The sequence below is a fragment of the Rousettus aegyptiacus genome, unplaced genomic scaffold (genome assembly GCF_014176215.1).
Source record: "Rousettus aegyptiacus isolate mRouAeg1 unplaced genomic scaffold, mRouAeg1.p scaffold_m13_p_15, whole genome shotgun sequence".
Lineage (NCBI taxonomy): Eukaryota > Metazoa > Chordata > Mammalia > Chiroptera > Pteropodidae > Rousettus > Rousettus aegyptiacus.
Window position 1 is genome coordinate 48421077 of NW_023416290.1, and position 16271 is coordinate 48437347.

Below are 16271 nucleotides of genomic sequence, written 5' to 3' on the forward strand. Positions count from 1 at the left end.
CCTACCCTTTAATCATATAGATTTTTAAGTAACAAATCATTCTAAGATAATATATTTTTCAACATACAACTTGGAATTTTAGACTGAGAGACTTCTGATTGGCAAAGAAATTACATTCCCTTTACTCACCACCCACAAAAAAAAAGACTAGTGCACATAAGCTCTTGTTTACCACTGTGCAGTCATAGCCAATTAGCAACGTTCTCTAATTTGAGTCATTTTATAATTGGAACCCATTAGCCTGGAGAGCATTTCATTCTTTTTTATTATTATTATTATTTTTCAATTATAGTCAACATTCAGTAATATTCTATATTCGTTTCAGGGTAGTGGTTACACATGTATATAATTTATGCAGTTATTCCCCCCAAGAAGTCTAGTACTTACCTGGCACTATACATAGTCATTACGATATTATTAACTATATATCCCCTATGCTGTACTTTACATCCTCTACAATTTTGTAACTACTAATGTGTACGTCTTAATCCCTTCACCTTTCTCACCCAGCTTCCCAACCCCTGGCCATCTCTATGCCCTCTTTGGAGAAATGCTCATTTTTTAATTGAATTGTTTGTTTTTTTGGTGTTGATTTCTATTATTTCTTTATAAACTTTGGATATTAACCCCTTATCAGATATATTATTGACAAATATTTTCTCTCATTCAGTGGGCTGTCTTGTAGTTTTGCTGATGATCTTTTTATGATGTGCAAAAATATTTTAATTTGATGTAGTCTTGTTTATTTTTCTTTTGTTTCCCTTGCCAAAGGAAATACATCAGAAAAAAATTACTAAAATAACATCAGAGAGTTTTCTCTGCCTATGTTTTCTTCTAGGAGTTTCATGGTTTCAGGGCTTAAATTTAAGTCTTTAATCCATTTTGAGTGTATTTTTGTATATGGTGTAAGAGGGGGTCCAGTTTCAATTTTCTGCATGTACCTGTTAAGTTTTTCCAACATCATTTGTTGAAAAACTTTACTCCATTGTTTATTCTTGCTTCCTTTGTCATAGATTGAATGACATACAGGCATGGGTTTACTTCTGGGTTTATTTCTTTTGGCATTTCAGTAGGTGAGATTGACTCTCAGGGTGACTGGCTGTGAGGATTGGTTATGACCACAACATATGAGCTGCTGTGTGTGGGCTGACCCCATAGATGGAAATTTGTCCCAGGAAGCAACTGTGCCTATCGCGGCCACCATTTGGGTGTTCCACTTGTGGGGCTTATTGAGTGGTACATTGTTTTGGTCGGGTGCTCTATTTTCGTTTGATGTTACCCTCTGGGTATGTTGGGTCTGGGGCCTTTTAGGAGGGCCTCCTGTGATAGCCAAGGTTAACAGCTGCTTGTGACTGGCCTGAAGCTACTTGGTAGGAGCTACAAAGCTATCTGCGATTGGTTGCTGCCTGTGCTGGACATGGAGGCATGTTAGGGTGGCCGTGCTGAGAACTGCGACCAACTGCTACAGTACTAGGCCTGAGACAGCTTATCAAAAGGTCCAGGTTACCCCAAGGCCTGATGCCACCTGCTGGCTGGCCATAAGGCTCTTCTACTGAAAGAGCCTCAGTCAATACATGGATTGGGTAAGGCAGAGTTCCAGGTAGTCACCAAGGTGGGATGAGTGTTCGACAGGGAGTGAAGATTCAGGATTGGTGCCAGTGCTGACCCTGGGCCCCTTGCAAAAGTCCCAGAGCACACTTGGCCAGCTGGTGTCCATCTTGGACCTTCAGACCCTGAGAGTTGTCCAGGAAAGATTTTAGCACAGTTTGGGGTTGATTGCTCACCACCAAAAGTGCATCTGGCAGTACATGGACTAAGGCCCGCTGTTTGTGACTGCATTTTATTCTTGCAAACAATTTCATCTGTTGTAATCTACATTTCTCTTCTTCATAATAAAAATCAAGTTAATTATGAAACTATTATTGTCTTGCCCTTTCATAGATCTGTAGAACTAGCCAGCTATATGGAACTTTAGAAAGACTTGGTGGTTCTCCAAGTTTGTTTAAGCTGAAGATCACTTTATACAAATGAGATCTTCTAATTTGTTAGATAAATAAGATTAAAACAGACCAATGGTAATTGAATGGGAGAGGGGACATGGCCCTCCAATAGTCCCTAAAGGAGTTTAAACGAGCACTGTTCTAATTCTACTACTCTATGTAACCCATTCACTTTATACACCAGCAAATATTCCCAGAGTGGTAAAGTGATTTACTTTGGGACCCTTTGCTATTTTGTGATATTTGTCTTTGGGTAACAATAGAAGTGAAATTCTTACTTACATAGGGGGACATTGATGTTTTCAGACCTTGACAAGTGTGTGCTAATTAGCTTGACATTTAGTTTTGAAATATCTTTAGAAGTACTTTTGTTTCTACTTTGGTTTGGAGAGCTATGGATTAGATGTTTGGAAAGAGAGCATAAAAGCTGTGGACGTCTCTCTTGTTTTTAGTTATGCTAAGAGACTTTTAAAAACATTTATATGATATTGAGGAGTTGTCTTTTCTTGCTGTGAGGTATTTCATGCTGATTAAGAAACACGTCTTCTACTCCATGGAAGATACTTTTATGATAGCACATTCTAGAATTTATAAAACTCCAAATTGCCAAACCAAGGATGTCTTATATTAATAAATGGATGTATATAGATAGACACTTGGATAGATAAATGAAAAAAACTGTAAGAGAAATAATTTTAGGTGTATGAGATTCTGGGCCCAAATTACTTGCTAATATATATATTTTTTAATTTGAGAAATAGTGCATATAAAAACCCTGACACTTAGGCATTCAATGAAGAGCAGCTATTATTATTGAAGGATGACAATAATACCTTCTTTGTCTCACCTTTTCTAAACCTCTAGTACTTGTTTAACACTTGATTATTTGTAGTCAAGTATTCTTTTCTTCCTCTTTCATATGCCTCATTTTCACCTCTTTAGCCAGAGTATAAATTCCTCAAAATAGAAATCATGTCATGGTCTTAATTTGCAACCACACCTTTCTACCCTGTATCACAGTATCTAAAAAAGTCATATGAACAGACTAAGTCCTCAAAAAAAAGATACTCAATAGAAATTAAACAGAATGTCATCTATATGAATTGTTTTATGTCTTTTCTTAAAATGTTTTGCATGTATTCTGTTTCATTTGTGGTATAGGTGACAATCAGGTCATATATATCATACCCTCTCCTAATTTATATTTTACCATTATAGTTTTTTTTTTAATTTTAAAAAAGTTTATAGAGTTTATTTGAGCCAGAAGAGTGTATGTGAGGAAACAAGATCTCAACAAACTGAGAAAAATGCTTCTACAATTACAGTTTTATAATTACAATGACAATAATTATATTTCAAATTACACTCTGTGCAAGAACTATACTCCAACTATATGACCAATTAAATGTCAAAGAATGTATTTCTGAAAGCAAAAGTGCCTGTAGGTTTCAGGCCTACCGGCGATAAATCTGTACTTTTGTCCATGAAAGAAAAGTAATTAAACAGAGCACTCTCTGTGATAACTTCCAACCAGTAGGAGACAATGGGGAATTTATTGAGGTCAATAATTAAAGAGTTCTTTGTAAGGCTAGTAGGAAAAAAGTTGTGGCTTTTGTTAGAATCTGGAAGTCGACAGAGGATTACTAAATAGATTTTCAGTCTGCCCACTTATTGAAAAATTTATGTTGAAATGGATGTTATTAGATTAGATCTCAAGAATGTAATTAGAAACTCACTTTTTTATGGGGTTATTACTTGATTGCTCCAGTGCAGGGCCAGAGAGAAACTTTAGTTTATAGTTTTCGATTTAGAAATCAGAGATTGCTAACATGATCTTGATCTACATCTGTACCCCCATAACTAGCAAAAGAGAATGTGTAATGTGCAAATTTTGGATTATTCCAGAAAGAATAATTATCATATAAGAGAGATTGGTAGTTTGTAGGTCAGGATTCCCTAGCAAATTCAACAATGATACAAAAAAATGCCAGATGATGGAAAAACTAAATATTTAGTCTTTAAATAAAATACATTCTTTTAAAACCAAAGTTAAATAGCGAAGAGATTAATAGATTTAGGGATATAGTAACTACTATATTGAAATTGCTCACATGCATAATAAAACAACTGTGTTCAGCGATGCAAGATTTTATAGGAAACAAAAGTCCCAAGTGGGTCTAAACTAATAAGCAAGCTTAACTCAGCCGTCAAAACACATGTGGGAAGAAACTTAACAACTGTGCTTTTTCTATCCCAACTTCTTTCTCCTAGGAATTGTCTTTTATCCTTTCTGATAACTAATGAAATTATAATGCTGCCAGTCAGAGATGATTCTAGAAAAATTTTGAGCTTCTGGACTAAAATCATGTTTCATAGTGTCTTTCTTAAATCTAACACATAATTATCCACTTGACATTTGTTTAGCCCTCTGCTGTTTAAATAAAGACAAATACAAATTACATTATACAAATTACATCCATTATGCTCCTTTATTATAAATTTATTTACTGAGTTAAAGATCTTTTATGTAGGAAGCAGCCATAGACTAGTCAATGATCCTATAGAAATAAGTATTTGTAAATTATGTGATTAATATAATAAAATGATTATGTTTTTACAAGAATTATATCTTTTAATCCTTAAAATGATAACAGTATTTAATATTTATTATGTGTCTACTATGGACTGGGTGGTATGTACTTTTCTGTGATTATCTTATTTAATCTTCCAATAACCCTAGGAAGAGATACTTATATAAGCCCCGCATCATAGATGCAGAAACTGAGACTTGAAGTTAAGGGAGGGATGCTCTTTACAAAAGAGAAGAAAGTGAGATGAGACCATATCTGACTTGCATAAAGTTACCTACCTTCCATTTCATGCTCTCTTCCACTGGGTCAGACTGATTAGTACAGAACTTAAGGTAGAGGGAGTCTGGCCTGTTCCCATCACCACATGCCTTGTCTGTCCACCAACAAGTTCAAAGGCTCACCATTATTTGAATTACAACCTTGAAATTAAATGTGATCAAAACGTTCCCCCCAAAATGTATCTACATTCTACACCTATACATTCTAATTACTACCAACAAGGACAGTGGCTGTTAATTTTAACTTAATGGTTTTTTCTACATTCATGTAATTGATTGAGAACAAGTAAGAGCACTATGTTCAATAGCTGTCAAATGGTATATGCTTAACAAATCTTAGTTTTGAAATGGCGTCAATAAAAATTGAACACCAAATTAAAAGCAGAAGACGGGCTAGGTCCCCAGTAAGCTTTTTCCAGTATTCTTGCGCAATGTTAAACTCTCTAAATATTAGTACAAGTTCAGGTACAGCTTGTCTTCAAATTATAAGCTTAATTATGTGATGCTAAAAAAAAACCGAGGATAAAATCTAGTTCTGAGTGGAAAGTTGAGCCAGGGATACATATTTATTGCCATTCACAGATCAAGGTGACAACAACAAGAAATATTTTAATCTTATTTTCATGCTAACATTTGACCTCAAAAGATTTGCCTTTGTGCTACACCCAGGCAAAAATGTCCAATAATGAAAAACAAGCATGTAATTGGTTCAGCATTCCCTCAAAAGAGATTATAAAAAGTGAAAGTGGGAGATTCTGCATCTATCTTTTTTTTTTGTACAGATATATTTTTTTTATAATCTTCACTTAAAAAGGAAAACGGTCACAGCAGTAAAAAGAGACTGCCTCTTGGAATTATTTACTTGAAGTAGGATTTACTTTTAACCATATTTTCTTGCATTTATAGGCACTCAAATGTAAGATATTTTCATATACCATGTTTGTGCTATTTCCTACATAATTGGTACAGATGTGTGTGTCATTACTTTTGGAATAGAAGCCAGAGTCTTTTTTTTTTTTTTTTTTTTAAGTCAATCCCAAGAAATATGCCTTGGAAAAAGAAGTCTCTAAATAAAGGCTGAGGATCTAAACTATTACAAACACAAAACAATTATGAAAAAATTTGTTGTGCTCATATGAAAAATGGCTGCTGACTTCATTGAACTTGAAAAAAAAGGCAGCCAACGAACATTCCTCAAATGATAGTATTGGCTTCATTCAGCACTTAGTAGGCATTCAACCTCTTGAATAAATAAAATGAACTCATAAGAATGCGAATAACTTGATAGGGCAGAACTTTAACCAAAGGTTTATATGTAGACATTATCCTATCATAGGTGATTAGGTGGTTAATGTTTATTTGAAAAACTTCCAAAAAGCTTGGTGCCTACTGGGTCTAGTGAAAGGCTTTGGTTTTAAATAAATACAGTCAGTAAAATGTTTTGACACTGAGGATTCTATTCAGAAGTGGAAAATTTCTTAATGGATGAATGACTTACAGATTTAACTGACTATCTAATGCTGTCATAATGGGACCCATTAATAAATGTTCTCAGACAACTGGCATTGTAAAGTTAGGCGGGAGTGTCTTACTTTTAGATGTTAGGCTGAAGATCCATTCACTGCAAAAATCAGCCACAAGAAAATGATGTGTGCTGTTCAAATCCCAACCAGAACTCAGGTTTCAGCATGTGCTTTAATTACTGAGGCTCTTCTGCCTCAGATCCTAATCAATGGAATGGGGTTGACATTACTAATATCATGCCTCATAGTGGTGATCCGAGGATAAAATAATACAGGCAAAGTCCTTAGGATCGCATCTGGCACACAGTAGGTTACCACTAAATGTTTGTGACTGTTGTTATTTGCTAAGATTTTTTCTCAACCGAAACATTAAACAGATGTGATTATTATAGAAACAAGCTACTGTTCTATTTCTACCCTCAATACTGTATTGCTTTCACTTCGGTTCTGCTCTTTTGGCCTTCGTACTCCTGCACTTTAAAGAATTCAACTATGAAAGGGCTGCACCATGGTACATTAAAAGAATACTTATTATTTATAATAATTATATTCCAGGCATTGTTCTAAATATTTTCCTGTATTAACTAATCCTATCTACTTGGGCACCCTCATTTTCATCTCTCGACAGGGATTGAATAATACTCCTTGAGAGAAAATAAGGCACCAAGGGTCTCCAGCTCATGCTAATGGAAGGTTGAAAATTTAAAATGAAAGAGAACTTCATCCTTCTCCCAGCTCTGCAACTGATGACACTTTTAATATTTGAAAATAATATAGAAAGAAATATAATATTAGAAATGGTTGGATATTGTGAAGGTAGTGTTAGCCCTTAATGATATTATAATGATGTTTTTGTATATTTCAAAATACACATTGACTTATTGCCAATATACACGAGTAGAACAAGACTGTCTAAATATTTATGACATTATCAATGGCTTAAGTAAAACTACATTTAGCCCAGGTTCTCACAATACCATATGAGACTCTGTCATGACACTTACCACTCTGTAAACAGTATTTATGTCTCTCACTCCCTGGAAATTCTTCTAGGGCAGAATACCTTGCACTCTGGTTTTGTTCAATTTGTATCCTAAGGTCTACATAGTATCTGGCTTACATTACCCACTAAAGAAAACTTTTGTGAATGTACTCCTGAATGATGAAAGTCAGAATTAACTCAATAAGCCTTCATGAATACCTACTACATGCCACATATTGCAAAGCTTAATAAAAAGTTTAATAAATGGTTCTCTATCCTTTGAAGCACTCTCAGTCTAAGGAGGAGAAAATGCAAAGAATTGTATTGTATGGTAAGAGATATACTATAGAAGACACATATGGAGTGCTGTGGGATTCCAGAGGCACTTGGAGTAACCTGCAGTGGGCAGTACAGGGAAAGTTTCAACAGAGGCGCTAAGCTTCTTTAGCTGGAGATAGGAAAGGGAAGTTGCAATAAATATAGGAGTTTGGATGGTAGATGGAGTAACAATAAATAAAACCTTAGATCGCTATGTGTTTGAGGAAGAAAATTATGTTGATATTGTTGGAATGACTTTCAAAATTTATTTTGTGTAATGTTATATTATAAATGTATTGCTGTTCTATGTAATATGAAATCATTATGTAATATGAAATCGTTATCATTATAAACACAAAGTATCTATCTTTTATTGAATGACAATTTTCATTTTTTAATTGTAGTTCCAGTTACAGATGTTTGATATTGTTTGTTCCACATCATGGGCCAATAAAGACAAATGCTGTGAACTACCAGGCCTGGTAAGAAATCTTCATTCGTTATTTTGTCTGTTCTTCATTGACATTTTCTAAAGTTATATGTAATTCTCTCTGAAAATGAAAGGCTATTTCACAAAACTCATATCGGAGATAATTAATTGTGATGATGAAAATTAAAAAGAAGTTAAGGAAGCGTGTCTGAATCAGCAGGACGCCCTGGCATGTCTGGTGGGAACTGTACACACAGCTCCACAGAGTGCCATTTACACATGGTCCACACGTGCCCACATTTCCTGGTTCATGAAACCTTTGGAGTAATTTTTTATGGCATCCATAAGCCAAAAAAAACACCTAACAATTCCATTTCTGAAATAACGAGCTCCATACATCTTACTATGTGTTTATGTCTTAACAACTCAGTAGCTGTGTAAAAAAAGAATACACATAAATTGAAAGAAAAAAATGATATGTTTATTTTATTCTTAAATAACCACAATTACTTACTAAGTGGGATGTGTTTGCCTATTGGGAGTGTACAATTTCTTATATCTTGGAATCTGATTGGACATCTCTACCCTCACTTTTTCCACATTGATTTTTTTCATGGTCTTTGCTTTCCATCGTAGCAGCTGCTGAAGAAATAGATTTGCAAATATGTGACATCATCGTAAAGAGTATTTCAAAATCTAACGTTGCAACTGTGAACTACCTTGAGCTAGTCGTTCATATGAAGTCCAGTGGGTGCCAAATATTGTTGTTTCTGTTGAGTTTTTAAAACATTCACACTGTCTTGTGAGTTTGTTATTGTGTCCCAGGGCATCCTGGAACACAGTTCTAGAATCATAGTCATGATTTATATAACCTACGTGATGTTACTAGAATATCAAACTTTTTCTCATTAGTAATACCAAGTGTAATTCATGGGCATATACCTGTAAATATAAAAACAGATCCATATCTTAGGATCCTTCAGAATGAATGAATTGTGCCTGTCATGGTTGGATAGCAGTCATGTCATAATAATTAAACGTGTAACTTGGGCTTGGAGAAGCCATCACAAAGTTTAAGAGATTTGCCTTTTTAAGACCTTACAACAGGTCACATCATCTATTACAGGCAGGAAGTTAATGGTGACTATGTTTGAGAAGGAAATAACTTATTCTTTCTTCATCAGAATAAGTTCTGAAGTAGACTAGGGCAGGATCCAGTCAGGGACGCTGTGACGTCATGCTTAAGCGCAGGTAGATTGGAAATGGAAAGGGGAAATGCTCAGAATCCTATGGTGTATCAAGCAAAACATGATCGCCATTTCTCCTAGGAAAGACCTAGACCTTCTCAGAGCTTCTCTTCCACTTTTATCACTGGCTATGTATAAATTCTGTGGCAGGAAGGCATGGATGGAGATGCAGTCAACTGCCATGGCAAAACCATTACTAAGTCTCTGGTTACGGGAGACCTGCTGTTGGCCTTTTTCTGGGGATCTTTCAGGATATTTATGTTTACATTTCACTCTAGCTGGCCAAATGCCAGGCCATGTGTGTTAGCAGGGGGTTTTCCTGTAATGAGCTGAAAGCTTTGACTGTTGTCCAACATCTAGAGAAAAGTATATACAGTATATACAAGCCCTTTGCCCAACATTTTTGAGTTTCTGTTGTAAATAATTCAGAGACTGAGATTATTTTCAACTTGATCATTTAATTATCACTTATCAACTCTACTCAGCTCTAACTTTACTTTTCCCCAAAGTCTTAAATAATGAAGCTCATTTTCTCTCTCTCCCAAGGGACTGATGAACCCCCTGAAATTGTATAGTTTCTTATCCCAGGGCAGACTTTTCTTTAGCTGCTGCTCCAAATGGGATATTCACAAACTGTTCAATAGCTGTTAGCAGGTTCTCTGTCTTTCTCTTCGCTCCAGGAACTCTTTCAGATACATTTCCTCCTGATGTTCATAATCTATCTCGTAATGTCACATGGCAACAAAATTCTCCAAGACAAGAAAAGTGACCTTCTGTCTCAAAGTATTCGGTCGACGCTGTGATTTTTAAAAAATTTTCATTCACAGAATGTGAGCAGTACTTAAAATTGTTACAGAGAATTGATGATGTGTTTAATCACTTTTTAAATTTTGTTTTGCTTATTGGTTTTAGTATTGATATAGTTGTTTTGATTGACTATTTCAACAAGTTTTTTTTTTTTATCTTTTGAAATGGAAAAAATATTGTAACACAAAGAAGGTTTACAAGACCTTTAGTTCATAGAATACTGCTACGACTGAATTAAACAGTAACTCAGATTGTTATTATTATGATTATTATTTTTGCATCCACTTCTGCCTTTCTTTCTTCCCTGGATTCTCAAGGTGGTTTTATCAACATCTTTTGATAATGATGATTATCAATGACTGAATAGACACCCATTTATTTTTCTTTAAGGAAAAGATTTTGTGATCGGGAGAGAATATTCTCTGCCTTTCTAGACCAATACTTAAAAAATTTCTTTTAAGTGTCTTATATCAGTGTTTTCTTTGAAGCCATAAAACCATTTTATAGACCATCTAATTAACAATTATGCTATTTTTTTTTCTTCTCAGAGGGATGATGAGACCTGCCCAGAGCTTCCACATTCCTGCTCCTGTTCTGAAGCCAGTAATGGGGCTCTGGGACCAGCAGGCCCACCAGTAAGTCTTGCCTACTTCCAGCTTAAATGTTCTTTAATAATATTTATAGCTATCATTTGTTATGTGTCTAATACGTGCTTGCCACTGCACTAAACACTTACTTAATCCCATGAGCAAACCGAAGCACAGAGATGTTAAGAAACTTGCCTGAAGAACACAGCTTGGAGAAGCCGCTCTTCAAATTTAGGTCTCCATGACTCCTAGAGATGATGCTCTCTTTGAACCACTGTGCCAGACTCTTTCTCTGTTCAAAATCTTCCCTTTAAACTCCTGTGCTTTATTTTTCATGTGAGTGTTTCAGTTATTGACCCTCTACTGGTACCTGTAAGATTTGCATACCCTCCTTTTGCCCATTTTGTATCAAAATGAATACGTGAAGGAAGGATTTTGAATTTACCAGGAAAAGTAGCCCATCAGAACATGAAATTCTCCACTATTGACTGGCACTTCCTACAGAAAAGGGGAGAGAGAGGTCGGGGAGAGGGAGAGGGAGAAGAAGAAGGAGGAGTAGGAGGTAAAAAGAGCGGAAGAGAGGGAGGAGAGAGAGGAAGTAAACATTTTTGTGAAATATAAAATGTGTGTAAATGCAATGTCTGGGCCTTTGAATTTACCATGATAAATCTTTTGTAATACATGTAAATGTTCATTGTATGTCTAACCTGCTAAATGCCATCATCAGGGTTTCTTTAAGATAATATGGTATAGCTGGTCTATGGTTAGGAAATGGCAAATGCATCAAGACAGAAAGACGAAGAGAACAGGGAGAAGATGCTCCAGCAAATACAGAAACCCAGACCTTGCAGGAAGCATCTTCTGATGCCTGAGCGGTGCTGCATGCTGGCTTGCCAGAGGCAGCCAGGCCCGGTCAGCATGTGTGTAGAATATAGTCCACGTTGACAGCTGGCTTGAAGTGTGAAAGTTCACTCCAAGTTGGCACCATCAACATAATTTTCCTTCCTTTTGTGTATTATATTTCCTGATCTGAACGAAAAGGAAGAGAACCTGCTGAATGCATCTGAAACATATCCCAGCAGTTTCTCCTTTATCTTTGGCACATAAATCATTCTTTCAGAATATAGACGTAGAACCCAAATACTTTTTTTTTTTTTTAAACAAAAGACTCTTTATTCCAAAGAAGCAAATACGGAGTGGTGGTAAAAGCATTGAATTTAAATCAGAAAACTAGGCCTGTCACGGCACCAATGTGAACCATTTCCTCGTGTATAAAATAGCACCCACCTCTTTAATAGATCTTGTGAAGAATACACAAGTTAATATGTATATAACATATGAAACCATGCATTATGAAACTGTAACCAAATGTAAGGAGTTGTTTTTAGCTTAACCTGGGAATTGAAAAGAGTTCTTTTCAACTGTGCTTTTTTTCACCAAAAGTATGCCTTTGAATTTTATCAAGGTTGTTTAGTTGATTCACTGTACATGCTATAGGATATTCCATTACATAAACTGCAGTTTATTAACTCATTACTGTGGAGTATCTCCCTGCTATAATATTATTGTAGCAAACATCCTTTGTACGTGTCTTTGCAAGCACGAGTGAGTGCTCTTACAATCACACTTAGGTTTGTTGGAGGACAAAAAGGTGCATCTTCACCTTCATGAAGAAACCCCAAATTGTTCCTTAGGGTATCTGTCCCTCTATCCTCTCCCACAAGCTCTCTGTGAGGTCTGGTCTCCATGCATCTTACCAGCAGGCTCTGATGTTGCCAGGCTGGATCATATTATCTGGTGACTTTAAAACCCTGTGTCATTGTTATTTTAAAAGAAACTTTTCCTTCCTGCTAGTGAGATGGAGTGGCTTTTCATTTGTCTCTGAGCCATTTGGATTTTTTCCTGTATAAATACTTGTTTATAAACTTTACTGGGTTTTTATTGTGCAGGTTTTTTCCTCATAGATTTGTATGTGGTTTATGTATTTTGGACACAATCCTTTATTAATGAGTTGGTTCACAAATATCTTTTCCTGATCTGCGGATTGCTTGTTGTTTATAGGAATTTATATTGTCTAGACATTTTAATTCGAATGGAGTTAAATATTTATGTGAGCTATTGTCTTTTAAATTTTTTAATTCCTTTGTTGATCCATAATTTATTTTGGAATGTCTTTTTAAATTTCAAATTGTATGAGCTATTTTTGTCTTTTTCTCATTGACGTATTAATTTTATTGCACTTTATCATGGAAGATAGTCTGCATCCTACCAAGTCTTTGACATTTGTTGATTCTTTGACATTTGCTTTGTGACCTTTCTCAGGTTTTACAGATTTTCCATGTAGGCTTTAGAAGAATGTGTGTTCTCTAATTGTGGAGTTCAGAATTTTAAATATAAAAAGTCAATCAAATTGTAAATTGTGTTAGGATCATCTTTATCTTCATTAATTCTTTATCTTTTAATTACTGAGCTGGATTTTTAGAATTGTCTATTCCAATTGTCAGTTTATCAAATTCTGTTTCCAATTTCCATTATGCAGAGATTGTGTTGTAATATGCAAAAAAGATTAGAACAATTATCTTCCCAGGACGTGCTGCGTCAGCATTTCTCTTTCGGATTATATTCCTCTTATGTATTTTCTTTATCCTTTTAATTTTATCCTTTCTATGTCTTTATATTTCAGATGTGTCTCCAAAGACCATATGTGCAGATTTTTACAAATCCGGTTTTATAGTCTTTCTTTTTAGAGTTTAGGCCACCCTGTTGTTTGTGATAATTAACTTATATCTGGTTTTATATTTCTATATCTATCAAGTTAATTATTGCCTTCTATTTGACTCCTATTATTTATATATGTTTGTTTGAGATTTCATTTATTTGCATTTTTTGGCTTCTTGCTTTTATTCTCATTCTTTTCTCCTCCACTAATTTTGAAATGATATTCTCTATACCTGTTCTTTTAATAGTTAATCTAAAAGTTTTAACGGATATATTTAGCTTGATGAAGTGAAAATAATCAAGACTTCTACCCTTCTTTCAATCAATATGGTATTCTCGGAATTCTTTTTTCTTGGATTGTTTTTAGTAATTTATATGCTGTTGTAATCCAGTATTTAAGTACTTTTTTTATCATCACAAATCAGACATTTTATTTTTATTTCTTTTTATAAATTACTATGTTAAGACTTGCCTACATATTTGCTCATTCATTGCTCACAATGCCGTCTGATAGCATTTTTATTTTTCCTAAAGTTCACCTTTGGGATGTTCCTTTAATGGGAAACTACTGGTAGTAAGTTTTCTGTTTTTGTTCATCTGAAAATACTTTTATTTCTCATGGTATCAAAAGATGGTTCTGATAGTTGTTACAGAGATTGCTAATCATTGCCACTGCTTCTTTTTAAGAGTAGAATCCCCTGAGTTGTAGCCAAGTCCATGGCCATTCATTCAGCGAAGGGCTTGATTGCTTAGCACCCAAGCATGTAGGTAGGACCTTATGATTAAGTTCTGGCCAATGAGAGAGAAGGTATATGCAGTCACCCTGGACGTTGTTCTTAAATGAAAGCCAAACGCCCTCCCTAACCATTCTCACTCTTCTCAAGACTGGAATAGAAACACGTGGTAGTGAGTTAGTTCACTTTGATAAGCGTGTTCCAGGCATAGCATAGTACAGGATGGAAGCAACCAAGTTTCACACTGCCTGACGCGGTAAAGCTACTCTTCCACCGTGGGCCAGTTACTAACTCAGATTTTAATATAAAAAAATAATAAACCTCCTAAATTGCGTAAATTTTTTAGTATTGAACTCAATTAAAGCACCCAGACTACTTTCCAAGCTATTAAACTAGGAATATAATTCTAGATTAACAATTATTTTCTCTGAGTACTTTTTTTAAAGAGTTATTATTTATGCCTACAGCACCTGGTCTTCCTAAGTGGTCTCCCATCCAAGTACTAAGCAGGCCTTGCTTAGCTTCTGAGATCAGACAGGATCGGACTTGTTCAGGGTGACATGTCTGTAGACCATGGACTGTAGCTCCACTGGGGTACGAACCCAGGACCTTCTGCATGTAAAGCAGACGTGCTAACTGCTACACTATGAAACCACATCCTCTGAGTACTTTGTAGATGCTATCACACTGTTTTACAGTTTCCATTGTTGTGAGTGCATGTCACCTGTCAATCAAATTAATTGTCATTCTGTGATAAATCTTTTTTCCCTGGTTGCTTTCAAGAACCCTTTGTCTATAGTGATCTAAGGTTTTATTACAATGTGTTTCATGTGGATTTTTAACTTTGGTGTTTTCTTAGAATCTCTTTAAGTATTGTCTTTCTTCTATCATCTCTATTATGGTTTTCTGAAACTGCGACCAGAGGTACTTAATAACTTCTAATTTTGCTTTCATATCTTTTAACTTCTTTTATTTATTTTCTATTTGCATCTCCAGGCTCCATTCTGTGTAATTTCTTCAAATTTATCACCTACTGTAGTCTATTTTTAGCTATGTTTAATATGACATTGAACCTATCAATTGTGTTTATGATTTTGATTATTGTGTTTAGCATATCTAGAAGTTATATTTAGTTTCTTTTCAAAACTTTTGGTCATTCGTATAGTCTCTTCTTGTAACACTTTAAAAACTATTTTTTTCTTTAAATGTATTAAATATAGTTTACATTTTTTATCTGATAATTTGATAATTTCCATATCTGCAATGTACGTGATTCTGATTCTGCTATTTTACTCATGCTATCTTGTTTCCATGTGCATTGTATAATTTTTTTGGTGTATATATGAGTTCATATTATTTGAAACTTTATCTCTGGCAATATTTTGAGCCTGTGTTTGAATTATATTCCTCGAGAGAATATTTGTGCCTGCTTCTGCTAAGCTCCTGAATATACAACCAACTGAAAACCACCTTAAAAGATTGACTTAGGAGTTTTGCTTGATCTTCACAGCCAGTATGAATTCTAGTCCCTAGGCTGTATGAGAATCAACTTCTGGGTAATATTTCTGAGGGGAGATATTTCCAACTCTTCCGAGGGCTAAAGTGGAACTGTGTTTTGGTCTTCCACCTGCTAGTGGGCCATTTTTTTTTTTCTCTAGCTCATTCAGAATGCAGCCTTTAGAGTTTCTCAACTTTAATGAATGTTTCATATTCTACCCTTCCCCCACCTATCATAGGCCCAAGTTCCTGTTTCGTAGCCTTGGGTGGGCTATAAAATGCAAGATTTGCAGCAAACACAGCCATCTTTCCCATAGCCCCCCAGGGTACTCTTATTGCATATGCTTGCTCCTTTGGTTTTTTGTTTCTTCTTCATTCCTGGTACTTAAGGATTCAGTTCTTAATTACGATAATGTTTATTTTAAACGGCATTAATAGCTTTTTTAGCTGGAGGGTTTTCAAATTTTTTTTTTCATTTGCGATACTGCTGGAACAAGTTATAAAATATTTACATATGACCTAAGAGTCCAACTTTTGAAAAGAGAAGAAAGCAGCAGAG

General features: G+C 35.1%; 1 protein-coding gene across 4 annotated transcripts in view; it reads left to right on the top strand.

The window, feature by feature from the left end:
* COL14A1 (collagen type XIV alpha 1 chain) overlaps positions 1-16271 on the top strand; it is a 184600-nt gene that overhangs the window by 117210 nt on the left and 51119 nt on the right. For all 4 annotated transcript variants that reach the window (XM_016156518.2, XM_016156509.2, XM_016156528.2 and 1 more), the window contains 2 exons: positions 8097-8174; positions 10725-10811. In XM_016156518.2, the coding sequence (XP_016012004.2) occupies positions 8097-8174; positions 10725-10811 (165 nt within the window). The remainder of the gene's footprint in view (positions 1-8096; positions 8175-10724; positions 10812-16271) is intronic.